Below are 15768 nucleotides of genomic sequence, written 5' to 3'. Positions count from 1 at the left end.
CAGGGGGTATGGGGAGAAGGCAGGAACGGGGTACTGATTGAGAATGATCAGCCATGATCACATTGAATGGCGGTGCTGGCTCGAAGGGCCGAATGGCCTCCTCCTGCACCTATTGTCTATTGTTTATTGTTTATCTCTCCCTCCTAACCCCGTTCTCCTGCCCTCTCCCCATAACCCCTGACACCCGCGTTAATCAAGAACACAGCATTTCCGCGCTGTATCTCTAAACCACACTAAAACGAAACGAGACTAAACTATAGTAGGATTGTAATACTTTCTGTGCAATGATTCATTGCTGTTTTCTTCTGCAGACACGGCCCACGACAATATCTTGAAGGAGGGGAAGCAGGGGGCGTGGGGGTCGTTGAGCCCAGGTGTGCAGAAAGGTAAGGGGGGCAGGTATCTCCTGGAGAAGCCGAGATTGGGGCATGTCCATGGAACGCACAAACCAGAATTATCTTGACATCTTCACAAACGCCCCCCCAACCATATGTCACTTAGGCACAGCCACCAGGGCACACGATCACAAAAGCAACGGTGATCAAGTAAAGATGGAGACCACAATGGTCCATTGTTGGCTGTGGGGCAGGTGATCGTGTTGTGCTGTGGTGTCGTGGGGAGAGAAGGCAGGAGAATGAGGTTGAAAGGGCAGGCATAGTTCAGCCATGTTTGAATGGCGGAGCGGACCTGATACGCCGAAGGTAGACGCTGGGAGGCACGGTGGCGCAGCGGTAGAGTTGCTGCCTTACAGCGAATGCAGCGCCGGAGACCCGGGTTCGATCCTGACTACGGGCGCTGTCTGTACGGAGTTTGTACGTTCTCCCCGTGTCCTGCGTGGGTTTTCTCCGAGATCTTCGGTTTCCTCCCACACTCCAAAGACGTGCAGGTATATAGGTTAATTGGCTGGGTAAATGTAAAAAATGTCCCTAGTGTGTGTAGGATGGTGTTAATGTGCGGGGATCGCTGGGCGGCGCGGACTCGGTGGGCCGAAGGGCCTGTTTCCGCGCTGTATCTCTAAATCTAAATAAAAATCAACTGCCTCCTCCGGCAGCTCGTTCCAACCTCCTCCGGCAGCTCGTTCCATAAACCCGCCACCCTTTGTGTGAAAAGGTAACCCCTCAGGTCTCTATTAAATCTTTTTCCCCTCACCTTAAACCTATCCTTGTTTTAAATCACCTTCCTAACTATATCAACTCCAGCCCAACGGCTCCTAGAATCTCTGCAATTCTCCCAACCTCATTTTCCAATAATCCCTAATTTCTATCATTTAATAACAGGTGTATGAGTCTTCCTGGCAAAATCCTAAGTCCTGAAATTCTTCAGAATTTAGATTTTAGACTTTAGGGGGTACAGCGCGGAATTCAGTCCACTGACTCCACGCCGACCAGCGATTGCCCTGTACACTCACCCCTCCTACACACTAGGAACAACTTACAATTTCACCAAAGATGATTAACCTACAAAAACCTGTAGGAAATAACTGCAGATGCTGAAGGTATCACAAAATGCTGGAGTAACTCAGCAGGCCAGGCAGCATCTAGGAGGGAAGGAATAGGTGACGTTTCGGGTCGAGACCCTTCTTCAGACTGATTATGTCTGAAGAAGGGTCTCGACCCGAAGGGTCTCACCCATTCCTTCTCTCCTAGATGCTGCCCGACCCTGCTGAGTTACTCCAGCATTTTGTGACACCTACAAAAACCTGTACGTTTTTGGAGTGTGGGAGGAAACCGGGGCACCTGGAGAAAACCCACGTGGTCACGGGGAGAATGTGCAAACTCCGTACGGGCAGCACCCGTAGTCAGGATCGAACCCGGGTCTCTGGTGCCGTAAGGCAGCAACTCTACCGCTGCGCCACCGTGCAGCCCCAGACGTTTAGTTTAGCTTAGTTCATTGTCATGTGTACCGAGGTACAGTGAAAGGTTTGTTTGCTGTGTGGCATCCAGTTAGCGGAAAGAGTATACATGATTACAATCGAGCCGTCCGTTGTGCACAGATACAGGACAAAGGGAGGAACAGATAGTGTAGGATAAGGTCCAGTAAAGTCCATTTAGTCTTATCTTTAAAATGATGTCTCCTCATTATCCTTAGTTTTCAAATTCCAGAGAGTCAAGATGAATGGTATGTTAGCATTCATAGCAAGAGGATTTGAGTATAGGAGCAGGGAGGTTCTGCTGCAGTTGTACAGGGCCCCGGTGAGACCGCACCTGGAGTATTGTGTGCAGTTTTGGTCTCCTGATCTGAGGAATGACATTCTTGCCATAGAGGGAGTACAGAGAAGGTTCACCAGATTGATCCCTGGGATGGCAGGACTTTCATATGAAGAAAGACTGGATAGACTCGGCTTGTACTCGCTGGAATTTAGAAGATTGAGGGGGGATCTAACAGAAACATATAAAATTCTTAAAGGATTGGATAGGTTAGATGCAGGAAAAATGTTCCCGATGTTGGGGGGTGTCCTGAACCAGTTTAAGAATAAGGGCGAGGCCATTTAGGACTGAAATGAGGAAAAACGTTTTCACCCTGAGAGTCGTGAATCTGTGGAATTCCCTGCCGCAGAAGGCAGTGGAGGCCAATTCACTGGATGTTTTGAAGAGAGAGTCGTGCTTAGCTCTTCGGGCTAAAGGAATCAAGGGATTTGAGGAGAAAGCAGGAACGGGGTACTGATTTTAGATGATCAGCCACGATCATGTTGATTGGCGGTGCTGGCTGGCTGGGCCGCATGGCCTACTCCTGCACCTATTTTTCTATGTTTCTATGTTTCGAACGATGCTGTGACTGCAATCTTTAGTAGTGAGAACAGTAGGGATGGGAGAGATGACTGTCTCACTCCCTGCATTTATTCACAAAATGCTGGAGTAACTCAGCAGGTCAGGCAGCATCTCAGGAGAGAAGGAATGGGCGAAGTTTCGGGTCGAGACCCTTCTTCAGTCCGAAGAAGGGTCTCGACCCGAAATGTCACCCATTCCTTCTCTCCCGAGATGCTGCCTGACCTGCTGAGTTACTCCAGCATTTTGTGAATAAATACCTTCGATTTGTACCAGCATCTGCAGTTATTTTCTTATATATCTCACTCCCTGCAAATTGTCACGCTCAAGGACCTGTCCCAGTTAGGCATTTTTTAAGGCGACTGCCGGCGACTGTCATAGTCGTAGCAGGTCACCGAAAGAACGGCGACTGGAACCCTCACCCCCCCTACGACAATGTCTACGACAAGCTACGACAACCTACCACCTAGTCGACGTCAAGCTGCGGCAAGCTACCGACAACCGTTGACCTAGGACGTCCACCTACGACCGCACCTACGACGATACCTACGACAACCTGCCACCGCAGAGGCGACAACCTACGACAACTGAAGCCAACCTACGTCCACCCGCGACAAGCCACGACAAGCCACGACCCCTGAAGACTGAAGACAACTGAAGACAATTCACTTTCCCTGTGAAAGGTGGTGTACGGCAGGGTTTCCAATCATTCTGCATCATAGCGAGGGGATTTGAGTACAGGAGCTGGGAGGTTCTACTGCAGTTGTACAGAGCATTGGTGAGACCACACCTGGAGTATTGCGTACAGTTTTGGTCTCCTAATCTGAGGAAAGACATTCTTGCCATAGAGGGAGTACAGAGAAGGTTCACCAGATTGATTCCTGGGATGGCAGGACTTTCATATGAAGAAAGACTGGATAGACTCGGCTTGTACTCGCTGGAATTTAGAAGATTGAGGGGGGATCTTATAGAAACTTACAAAATTCTTAAGGGGTTGGACAGGCTGGATGCGGGAAGATTGTTCCCGATGTTGGGGAAGTCCAGAACAAGGGGGTCACAGTTTAAGGATAAGGGGGAAGTCTTTTAGGACCGAGATGAGAACGTTTTTTTTCACACAGAGAGTTGTGAATCTGTGGAATTTTCTGCCACAGAAGGTAGTTGAGGCCAGTTCATTGGCTATATTTAAGAGGGAGTTAGATGTGGCCCTTGTGGCTAAAGGGATCAGGGGGTATGGGAGAGAAGGCAGGTACGGGATACTGAGTTGGATGATCAGCCATGATCATATTGAATGGCGGTGCGTACAGGCTCGAAGGGCCGAATGGCCTACTCCTGCACCTATTTTCTATGTTTCTATGTGATGCCAGGAGAAACGACTCTGAAATACAATAACTTCATACATCAATTTTCCATCAAAATGTCAAGAATTTCCTTTATTGACATACAAACAATAAAAAATTTTAAAAGGTTGATAGGAACGTGCAACAGCGCATACAAAAACATTGTAATAAACTTCAATAAATGTCAATAAACTTCAAACTTCAAACAGAATACAAGTGCAAAAACCGTTCAAATCTGTGGAACTCTCTGCCTCAGAAGGCAGTGGAGGCCAATTCTCTGAATGCATTCAAGAGAGAGCTAGATAGAGCTCTTAAGGATAGCGGAGTCAGGGGGGTACGGGGAGAAGGCAGGAACGGGGTACTGATTGAGAATGATCAGCCATGATCACATTGAATGGCGGTGCTGGCTCGAAGGGCCGAATGGCCTCCTCCTGCACCTGTTGTCTATTGTCTATTGTCTATAAAGCCTAACATCATTTATGGACATGTTACACTGATGGAAGATCAGATCACGTCCACACTTGGAATTCGCCGAAGTCAGCCACCGGCGACAGTCTCCGTCACCTGGCGACAACCTACGACAACGCCCATGTCAGGAGACCTCAAGCTATGCTCATTGGCGTCAAACCCCGAAAATGTTTAAGCCTTCGCAAAATCCAGCGCCGACCAGAAAAACGCTACAGCTCTTTGGAGACGACTCACAACCGTACGGGTGACACGCCTGGCGACCGTCTGTAGTCGCCTGTAGTCGTCTAAAATAATCGCCTGAGTGGGACAGGGGTTTAACCCACTGGCATGAAAGGCAATATACTAATGAAACCATCTTACGGTTCTACAATTTTGAGAAGATACACCGATCAGCCAAAACATTATGACCACCAGCCTAATATGCTGTTGGTCCTCCGTGTGCAGCCCCATATGTAGCAGGGTGCGATGCACTGTGTATAGTGACACATTCCTCCCGTGACCACCATTAACATTTTCTGTGACTTGTGCCACAGTCGACCTTCTGTCTGTTCGGACCAGATGGGATAGCCTTCGTTGCCCTCGCCGGTTTGTGGTTTGTCCCTCCTCGGACCACTGTCGGTCGGTACTCACCACTGCTGACCGGGAGCACCCACAAGCCTTGCCGTTTCAGAGATGCTCTGACCCAGTCATCTGGCCATAACAATTTGGCCCTTGTCAAAGTCGCTCAGGTCTTTGCTCCTGCCCATTTCTCCTGCATCCAACACGTCAACTTCAAGAACTGACTGTTCACTTGCTGCCTGATATACCCCACCCCTTGACAGGTGCCATTGTAACAAGATAATCAATGTTATTCACTTCGCCTGTCAGTGGTCATAATGTTTTGGCTGATATATAGTCGGTGTATAGTGTGCCAATAAAAAGCACAAAGTCCTACACCCATCAGGCTATTAAACATTACAAGCTGGGAAGGGTGCAGAGAAGATTTACGAGGATGTTGCCAGGATCAAGGGCCTGAGCTATAGGGAGAGGTTGAGCAGGTTGGAACTCTATTCCTTCGAGCACAGGAGGATGAGGGGTGATCTTATAGAGGGAGGTGTACAAAATCACAAGAGCAATTGATCGGGTAGATGCACTGTGTAAGAAAATGACTGCAGATGCTGGTACAAATCGAAGGTATTTATTCACAAAATGCTGGAGTAACTCAGCAGGTCAGGCAGCATCTCAGGAGAGAAGGAATGGGTGACGTTTCGGGTCGAGACCCTTCTTCAGACTGATGTCAGGGGGGGCGGGACAAAGGAAGGATATAGGTGGAGACAGGAAGATAGAGGGAGAACTGGGAAGGGGGAGGGGAAGAGAGGGACAGAGGAACTATCTAAAGTTGGAGAAGTCGATGTTCATACCGCTGGGCTGCAAGCTGCCCAAGCGAAATATGAGGTGCTGTTCCTCCAATTTCCGGTGGGCCTCACTATGGCACTGGAGGAGGCCCATGACAGAAAGGTCAGACTGGGAGTGGGAGGGAGAGTTGAAGTGCTCAGCCACCGGGAGATCAGGTTGGTTAAGGCGGACTGAGTGAAAGACGCTCTTTGGTCGCCCGAGCTTTGTTGACCTCCCAGCGGAGCGAGCTGTCCGTCGGGGAATGTTGCTGACTGGGCCCGCTGCAGACTGCAGGAGTACGTGCTGAGCGACGCACTGAAGCTCGGTGCAGCCAACACCAAGACCCTGTGGGGGAGGACCACAGTCTAGGGTCCTTCCACTGCTGGACATGGGGGGCAGGGTGTGGTGGAGAGAGACGCCCCTCCAAATAAGGGATTCTGTGTAAATTTGGAAATGAATATCTGCATTGAATGTGTAACCTCCGGAAATGTCGGATGGGGTTTTTGAAAGAAGATGTTTTGTAAATATTTATTACTTAAATAAAGTATTTTTTGATATATAAAAGAAAAAAAGACCGAGCGCAGGTGTTGAGCGAAACGATCGCCGAGCCTGCGTTTAGTTTCGCCGATGTAAAGAAGTTGACATCTAGAGCAGCGGATGCAATAGATGAGGTTGGAGGAGGTGCAGGTGAACCTCTGTCTCACCTGGAAAGACTGTTTGGGTCCTTGGATGGAGTTGAGGGGGGAGGTAAAGGGACTGATGCACAGGGTCTCTTGCCCAGAGTAGGGGAATCGAGAACCAGAGAACATGCAGGTTTGTAGGTGAAGTTTCTTTCGGTAACAATAATAAATTGTCCCTGGTGTGTGTAGGATTGTTTTAGTGTGTGGAGACCACTAGTCGGCGTGGACTCGGTGGGCTGATGGGGCCTGTTTCTGTGCTGTATCTCCAATCCGTGGAATTCATTGCTACAGCCAGCTATGACAATAGACAATAGACAATAGTAGGCCAGGAGTAGGCCATTCGACCCTTCGAGCCAGCACCGCCATTCAATGTGATCATGGCTGATCATTCTCAATCAGTACCCCATTCCTGCTTTCTCCCCATACCCCCTGACTCCGCTATCCTTAAGAGCTCTATCTAGCTCTCTCTTGAATGTATTCAGAGAATTGGCCTCCACTGCCCTCTGAGGCAGAGAATTCCACAGATTCACAACTCTCTGACTAAAAAGGTTTTTCCTCATCTCTGTTCTAAATGGCCTACCCCTTATTCTTAAACTGTGGCCCCTGGTTCTGGACCCCCCCCAACATTGGGAACATGTTTCCTGCCTCTAACATGTCCAACCCCTTAATAATCTTATACGTTTCGATAAGATCCCCTCTCATCCTTCTAAATTCCAGTGTATACAAACTTAGTCGCTCCAGTCTTTCAACATATGACAGTCCCGCCATTCCGGGAATTAACCTAGTGAACCCACGCTGCACTATGGTACGCTATGGAGATCGAACTGACAGCATCTCTGGAGAGAAGGAATGGGTGGCATTTTGGGTCGAGCACCAAGTCTGAAGAAAGGTCTCGACCCAAAACATCGCCCATTCCTTCTCTCCAGATACGCTGCCTGTCCCGCTGAGTTACTCCAGCATAATCTACAGTGTGTCCCTTTGATTTAAGCCAGCATCTGAAGTTCCTTCCAACACATAGGTGTTTCTTCCCAGCTGTTATCGGGCAACTGAACCATCCTCTCACCAACTAGAGTGCGGTCCTGAGCTACCACCTACCTCATTGGAGACCCTCGGGCTATCTTTAATCGGACTTCACTGGACTTGCACTAAAGGAAAAACTTTTTCAGTCAGAGAGTTGTGAATCTGTGGAATTCTCTGCCTCAGAAGGCAGTGGAGGCCAATTCTCCGGATGCTTTCAAGAGAGAGCTAGATAGAGCTCTTAAGGATAGCGGAGTCAGGGGGTATGGGGAGAAGGCAGGAACGGGGTACTGATTGAGAATGATCAGCCAAGATCACAGTGAATGGTGGTGCTGGCTCGAAGGGCCGAATGGCCTCCTCCTGCACCTATTGTCTATTGTCTATAAAGGAGTATTTTCAGGGGGGTTTCCAGGACCGCTGGGCATCCTGGATTGGGATTGTAATATAGTTGTACAATAGTCTCATTTGGTACATTTGTTTGTATTGTATTCTGGGGGTGAGTTCTGTTTTGTTTTATTGCATTGTAAATATTATTTTATAAATAGTTCAATACATTTTTTGATTTAAAAAAAAGGAGTTTTTCAAGAGAGAGTCAGATTTAGCTCTTAGGGCTACAGGAATCAAGGGAATGGGGAAAAAGCAGGAACAGGTTACTGATTTTGGATGACAATAGACAATAGGCAGGTGCAGGAGTAGGCCATTCGGCCCTTCAAGCCAGCACCACCATTCAATGTGATCATGGCTGATCATTCTCAATCAGTACCCCGTTTCTGCCTTCTCCCCATACCCCCTGACTCCGCTATCATTAAGAGCTCTATCTAGCTCTCTCTTGAAAGCATCCAGAGAATTGGACCCCACTGCCTTCTGAGGCAATGGAATAGCATCCCACTCCCCATCAGAACTGCCCCCTCCATCGACTCCTTTAAGTCCAGGCTCAAAACCTACCTCTACTCCCTAGCGTTTGAGGCCCTCTGAGGGGGGCGCTGTGAACTGTTTATGTATGTGCTGTTATGTTTGTGTGCCATTGTATGTTCGTTTCTTAGTACCTGAACTGATGTACAGCACTTTGGTCAACGTGGGTTGTTTTTAAATGTGTTATACAAATAAAATTGACTTGACTTGACTTGAGGCAGAGAATTCCACAGATTTACAACTCTCTGAGTGGAAAAGTTGATGATCAGCCATGATCATATTGAATGGCAGTGCTGTCTCGACAATAGACAATAGGTGCAGGAGTAGGCCATTCGGCCCTTCGAGCCAGCACCACCATTCAATGTGATCATGGCTGATCATTCTCAATCAGTACCCCGTTCCTGCCTTCTCCCCGTACCCCCTGACTCTGCTATCCTTAAGAGCTCTATCTAGCTCTCTCTTGAATGCATTCAGAGAATTGGCCTCCACTGCCTTCTGAGGCAGAGAATTCCACAGATTCACAACTCTCTGACTGAAAAAGTTTTTCCTCATCTCCGTTCTAAATGGCCTACCCCTTATTCTTAAACTGTGGCCCCTGATTCTGGACTCCCCCAACATTGGTAACATGTTTCCTGCCTCTAACGTGTCCAAACCCTTAATAATCTTATACGTTTCCTTCCCAAAGGAACGTCCTTTAATTCTGAAGCTTTGACCTCTGGTCCTAGATTCTTCCACTATTGGGAACATATTTCTTGCCTCTAACATGCCCAACCCCTTACTAATCTTATACGTTTCGATAACATCCCCTCTCATCCTTCTAAATTCCAGTGTAGACAAGCCTAGTCGCTCCAGCACCACTGGATACACTGGAATTTAGAAGGATGAGAGGAGGTCTTATCGAAACGTATAAGATTATTAAGGGGTTGGACACGTTAGAGGCAGGAAACATGTTCCCAATGTTGGGGGAGTCCAGAACAAGGGGCCACAGTTTAAGAATAAGGGGTAGGCCATTTAGAACTGAGATGTGTAAAAAAAAATTCAGTCAGAGAGTTGTGAATCTGTGGAATTCTCTGCCTCAGAAGGCAGTGGAGGCCAATTCTCTGAATGCATTCAAGAGAGAGCTGGATAGAGCTCTTAAGGATAGCGGAGTCAGGGGGTATGGGTAGAAGGCAGGAACGGGGTACTGATTGAGAATGATCAGCCATGATCACATTGAATGGCGGTGCAGGCTCGAAGGGCCGAATGGCCTCCTCCTGCACCTATTGTCTATTGTCTATTGTCCAGCCTTTGGAAGGGCTGAATGGCCTACTCCTGCGCCTATTTTTCTATGTTATGGCTGTGTTTCTGTGTTTCCGTCGGCCTGTAACGTGGTTCTCTTGTTGTTGCTCCAGGCAGTGGTCAGATCCAGCTGTGGCAGTTCCTCCTGGAGCTGTTGTCAGACAGCGCTAACGTGAACTGCATCGCCTGGGAAGGGACGAACGGCGAGTTCAAGCTGACCGACCCGGACGAGGTGGCGCGGCGCTGGGGCGAGCGTAAGAGCAAGCCCAACATGAACTACGACAAGCTGAGCCGGGCCCTGCGCTACTACTATGACAAGAACATCATGACCAAGATCCACGGCAAGCGCTACGCCTACAAGTTCGACTTCCACGGCCTGGCGCAAGTGTGCCAGCCCACCGCGGCCGAGCACGCCCTCTACAAGTTCCAGACCCACAACCTGGCCCACATCCCCTTCTCCGAAATCCCCAAGCTCAACATTGTGGCCTCCAACGTCTCGCCCTCCGGCTTCTCCTACTGGTCGGGGCCGGCCCCTGCCCTGTACCCGGGCCATGGGTTACAGACCCCCTCCCACTTCAGCCCCGTGGGTGGGGGGCACCTGGGCACAATCGGCAACATCGCTGGCATCAACAACATCAACGGCCACTATCACTGAACACTGCGGGACACGGGTGCCATCTTCACCACAGAACCAACCCTGCACACACCAACCCCACCACCCCCCTCACCCCCCCACCCCCCCCAACCCCCATCCCCCCCCACCCCCCGCCCCCCCCACCCCCCCAAACCCCCCACCCCCCCCACCCCCACCCCACACACCCCCACCCCCCACCACCCACCCCACCACACCCCCATCCCCCCACCCCCCCACCCCCCACCCCCCCCACCCTTCCACCCCTCCACCCTCCCACCCCCCCACCCCCCCCACCCCACCACCCACCCCACCACACCCCCCCGCCCCCCCCACCCCAACCCCACCACACCCCCCCCCCCCCACCCCCTCCGATTTTGTTTTTTTGCACTGGAGTTTTTACCCCCCGATCAAATCCTGAAAGCAGCACGGGAAGAACTGAGTTATTTTTAACCCCTTCCACATCTCCGTGTCTCCCTCTCCCCCCTGACTCTCAGTCTGAAACATAGAAACATTGAAAATAGGTGCAGGTGTAGGCCATTCGGCCCTTCGAGCCAGCACCGCCATTCAATGTGATCATGGTTGATCATCCAACTCAGTATCCCGTACCTGCCTTCTCTCCATACCCCCTGATCCCTTTAGCCACAAGGGCCACATCTAACTCCCTCTTAAATATAGCCAATGAACTGGCCTCAACTACCTTCTGTGGCAGAGAATTCCACAGACTCACCACTCTCTGTGTGGAAAAAAACGTTCTCATCTCGGTCCTAAAAGACTTCCCCCTTATCCTTAAACTGTGACCCCTTGTTCTGGAAGGGTCTCAACCTGAAGCGTCACCCATTCCTTCTCTCCAGAGATGCTGCCTGACCCGCTGAGTTTAAGTCAAGTCAAGTCAATTTTATTTGTATAGCACATTTAAAAACAACCCACGTTGACCAAAGTGCTGTACATCAGTTCAGGTACTAAGAAACGAACATACAATGGCACACAGACATAACAGCACATACATAAACAGTTCACAGCCCCCCCTCAGAGGGCCTCAAACGCTAGGGAGTAGAAATAGGTTTTGAGCCTGGACTTAAAGGAGTCGATGGAGGGGGCAGTTCTGATGGGGAGAGGGATGCTGTTCCACAGTCTAGGAGCTGCAACCGCAAATGCGCGGTCACCCCTGAGCTTAAGCCTAGACCGCGGGATAGTCAGTAGCCCCAAGTCGGCCGACCTGAGGGACCTGGAGATAGAGTGGTGGGTTAGAAGATTTTTGATATGGGGGGGGTGGCAAGCCCGTTTAGGACTTTGTATGTAGGGCGGCACGGTAGCGCAGCGGTAGAGTTGCTGTCTTACAGCGAATGCAGCGCCGGAGACTCAGGTTCGATCCTGACTACGGGCGCTGTCTGTACGGAGTTTGTACGTTCCCCCCGTGACATGCGTGGGTTTTCTCCGAGATCTTCGGTTTCCTCCCACACTCCAAAGACGTGCAGGTTTGTAGGTTAATTGGCTGGGCAAATGTAAAAATTGTCCCTAGTGTGTGTAGGATAGTGTTAATGTGCGGGGATCGCTGGGCAGTATCTCTAAATCTAAAAATCTAGATCTAAATAGGAAGAGGTTGAAGTTGATTCTGTACCGTACTGGGAGCCAGTGGAGAGAGGCCAGAATCGGGGTGATGTGGTCCCTTTTACGGGTACCCGTCAGGAGTCTCGCTGCGGCGTTTTGGACCAATTGCAGGCAGGACAGGGATGATTGGCTGATCCCAGTGTATAGGGAGTTTGTGTCCATCTTTGGTGGAAGCCAGCATCTGCAGTTCCTTCCTACACGTGAGTTCATTTTTTTTTTAGACAATAGACAATAGACAATAGGTGCAGGAGGAGGCCATTCGGCCCTTCGAGCCAGCACCGCCATTCAATCTGATAATGGCTGATCATTCTCAATCAGTACCCCGTTCCTACTTTCTCCCCATACCCCCTGACTCCGCTATCCTTAAGAGCTCTATCTAGCTCTCTCTTGAATGTATTCAGAGAATTGGCTTCCACTGCCTTCTGAGGCAGAGAATCCCACAGATGGGCAGAGAATTCCACAGTTTAGTTTGGAAATACAGCGCAGAAACAGGCCCTTCGGCCCGCACGACCAGCGATCAACCCACGAACTAGTACTATCCCACACACACACACACTGGAAACAATTTACAACTTTATCGAAACCAATTAACTGCAAACCCGCACGTCTTTGGAGTGTCACAGGAGAGGAGGTACAAACTCAGGTCACAGGAGAGAAGGTACAAACTCCGTACAGACAGCTCCCATAGTCAGGATCGAACCTGGATCTCCGGCGCCGTGAGGCAGCAACTCTACCGCTGCACCACCGCGCCCCACCCCCCTAACCCCTCCACCCCACAACATGGTCGTGAAAGAACAGGTTAACATCCATTAGGAATCAAACTGAAATGTTCCGACCACATCTCCAAGGCGTTTACATCATGGCCGCCAGTATTATTGTTCACATGCTTCATTGGTCATGAGAACGAGATGACCACGGGACACCTTCCGTGCCAATAGGACACAAAGTGCTGGAGTTACCCAGCAGGTCAGGCAGCATCTGTGGAGAACACGGGTAGGTGATGTTCCGTGCTTGAGACTGAAGAAAGATCCCAATCCAGGAACGTCATCTACAATATCCACATTCTCCCGAGATGCTGCCTGACTCGCTGAGTTACACCATCACTTTGTGTCCTTTTGTGCATTAATAACAAGAGGTTTCAGTATAGGTCCTTCTGCAGTTGTACAGGGCCCTGGTGAGACCACATCTGGAGTATTGTGTACAGTTTTGGCCTCCTAATTTGAGGAAGGACATCCCTGTAAATTGAGGTAGTGCAGCGTAGGTTCATGAGATTGATCCCCGGGATGGCAGGACTGTCATACGAGGAAAGATTGGAAAGACTAGGCTTGTATTCACTGCAGTTTAGAAGGATGAGAGGGGATCTTATAGAGACGCATAAAATTATAAAAGGACTGGACAAGCTAGATGCAGGGAAAATTTTCACAATGTTGGGGGAGTCCAGAACCAGGGGCCACACAGTCTAAGAATAAAGGGGAGGCCATTTAATATTGAGGTGAGATTAAAAAAATTCACCCAGAGAGTTGTGAATTTGTGGAATTCTCTGCCACAGAGGGCAGTGGAAGCCAAATCACTGGATGAATTTGAGAGAGTTAGATAGAGCTCTGGGGGCTAGTGGAACCAAGGGATATGGGGAGAAGGCAGGCACGGGTTACTGATTGTGGATGATCAGCCATGATCACAATGAATGGCGGTGCTGGCTCGAGGGGCTGAATGGCCTCCTCCTGCACTTTTTTTCTATGTTTCTAACCAGCACCTGCAGTTCCTGTTCCTTTGTGTCATTCAGTGAGATCCATGCTTTCAAATCCAATCCTCTTCACATCAAAACAAATCATTGCGTCGGAAGGAACTGCAGATGCTGGTTTGTATAGAAGAAAAGACACAAAGTGCTGGAGTAACTCAGCGGGTCAGGCAGCGACTCTGGAGAAAAGGAACAGGTGATGTTTCCGGACGGGACCCTTCTTCAGACTGAGAGCCGACCCACGAAAGTCCATTGAGTTCATCTTGAAATCCTCATAGAGGCCGTGGGTACACATCCTAGCATAGAGATTTCCAAAAACGTAACGATTTAGTTTAGTTTGGTTTAGAGATACAGCGTGGAACCAGGCCCTTCGGCCCACCGAGTCCTCTCCTACCCCTTGATCACCCATGCACTAGAACTACCCGACAGTCCAGGGCCGATTAACCTACCGACCTGCACGTCTTAGAAACATAGAAACATAGACAATAGGTGCAGGAATAGGCCATTCAGCCCTTCGAGCCTGTACGCACCGCCATTCAATATGATCATGGCTGATCATCCAACTCAGTATCCCGTACCTGCCTTCTCTCCATACCCCTTGATCCCTTTAGCCACAAGGGCCACATCTAACTCCCTCTTAAATATAGCCAATGAACTGGCCTCAACTACCTTCTGTGGCAGAGAATTCCACAGATTCACCACTCTCTGTGTGAAAAGAAACTTTCTCATCTCGGTCCTAAAAGACTTCCCCCTTATCCTTAAACTGTGACCCCTTGTTCTGGACTTCCCCCAACATCGGGAACAATCTTCCCGCATCTAGCCTGTCCAACCCCTTAAGAATTTTGTAAGTTAACCCTAACCCTAGTTTTGTACGTTTCTATAAGAACCCCCCTCAATCTTCTAAATTCCAGCGAGTACAAGCCGAGTCTATCCAGTCTTTCTTCATATGAAAGTCCTGCCATCCCAGGAATCAATCTGGTGAATCTCTTCGGAGCGTGAGAGGAAACCGGAGCACCCGGAGAAAACCAACACGGTCTCAGCGAGAACGTGCAGACACCAGCTGAGGTCAGGATGGGATCTGAGGCTCTGGCGCTGTAAGGCAGTAACTCTACCACTGTGCTCAGCCCCCTGCTCTACACACTGTATACCCGTGACTGAGTAGCCGGACACAGTTCCAACTGCATCCTTAACTTCGCCGATGACACTGCCGTTGTTCGACGTCTTATGGATCACGATGAGCCAGAGTATAGGAGGGAGATCGGTTGTTCCGATCGAATGGTTCGGCAACTTGAATGAAGGAATGGCCCAGGAATTTATTCACAAAATGCTGGAGTAACTCAGCGGGTCAGGCAGCATCTCAGGAGAGAAGGAATGGGTGACGTTTCGGGTCAAGACCCTTCTTCAGACTGATGTCAGGGGAGGGGGGGGGGGGGGGGGGGGGAACAAAGGAAGGATATAGGTGGAGACAGGAAGATAGAGGGAGATCTGGGAAGGGGGAGGGGAAGAGAGGGACAGAGGAACTATCTAAAGTTTAGATAGTTTAGAACCACAACTTTAGATAGTTCCTCTGTCCCTCTCTTCCCCTCCTCCTTCCCAGATCTCCCTCTATCTTCCTGTCTCCACCTATATCCTTCCTTTGTCCCGCCCCCCTGATATCAGTCTGAAGAAGGGTCTCGACCCGAAACGTCACACATTCCTTCTCTCTCAAGATGCTGCCTGACCCGCTGAGTTACTCCAGCATTTTGTGAATAGATACCTTCGATTTGTACCTGCATCTGCAGTTATTTTCTTATCCGAATGGCCCAGGAATGAAGGAGATCACAAAAGGCTGTGATCACGGCCCGGCCCGGCCCGGCCCGGCCCATCGAGGGTTTCTGACCTCCCCCACCATCGAAGGGATCTACGGGAGTCGCTGCCTCAAACAGGCAGCCAGCATCATCATCAGAGACCCGCACAC

The 15768-nt window shown here is 49.8% G+C and overlaps 1 protein-coding gene across 1 annotated transcript in view; it reads left to right on the top strand.

Moving 5' to 3' along the window:
* fev (FEV transcription factor, ETS family member) overlaps nucleotides 1–10486 on the top strand; it is an 11272-nt gene extending 786 nt beyond the window's left edge. Inside the window, exons 2-3 of the mRNA XM_078404315.1 lie at nucleotides 312–386; nucleotides 9945–10486. Of these exons, the coding sequence (XP_078260441.1) occupies nucleotides 312–386; nucleotides 9945–10486 (617 nt within the window). The remainder of the gene's footprint in view (nucleotides 1–311; nucleotides 387–9944) is intronic.
* Nucleotides 10487–15768: the final 5282 nt, after the last annotated feature.

Source organism: Rhinoraja longicauda, chromosome 8 (genome assembly GCF_053455715.1).
Source record: "Rhinoraja longicauda isolate Sanriku21f chromosome 8, sRhiLon1.1, whole genome shotgun sequence".
Classification (NCBI taxonomy): Eukaryota; Metazoa; Chordata; class Chondrichthyes; order Rajiformes; family Arhynchobatidae; genus Rhinoraja; species Rhinoraja longicauda.
The sequence above is the reverse complement of the archived record's forward strand: the minus strand, read 5'-3'. Positions and strand labels throughout refer to the sequence as shown.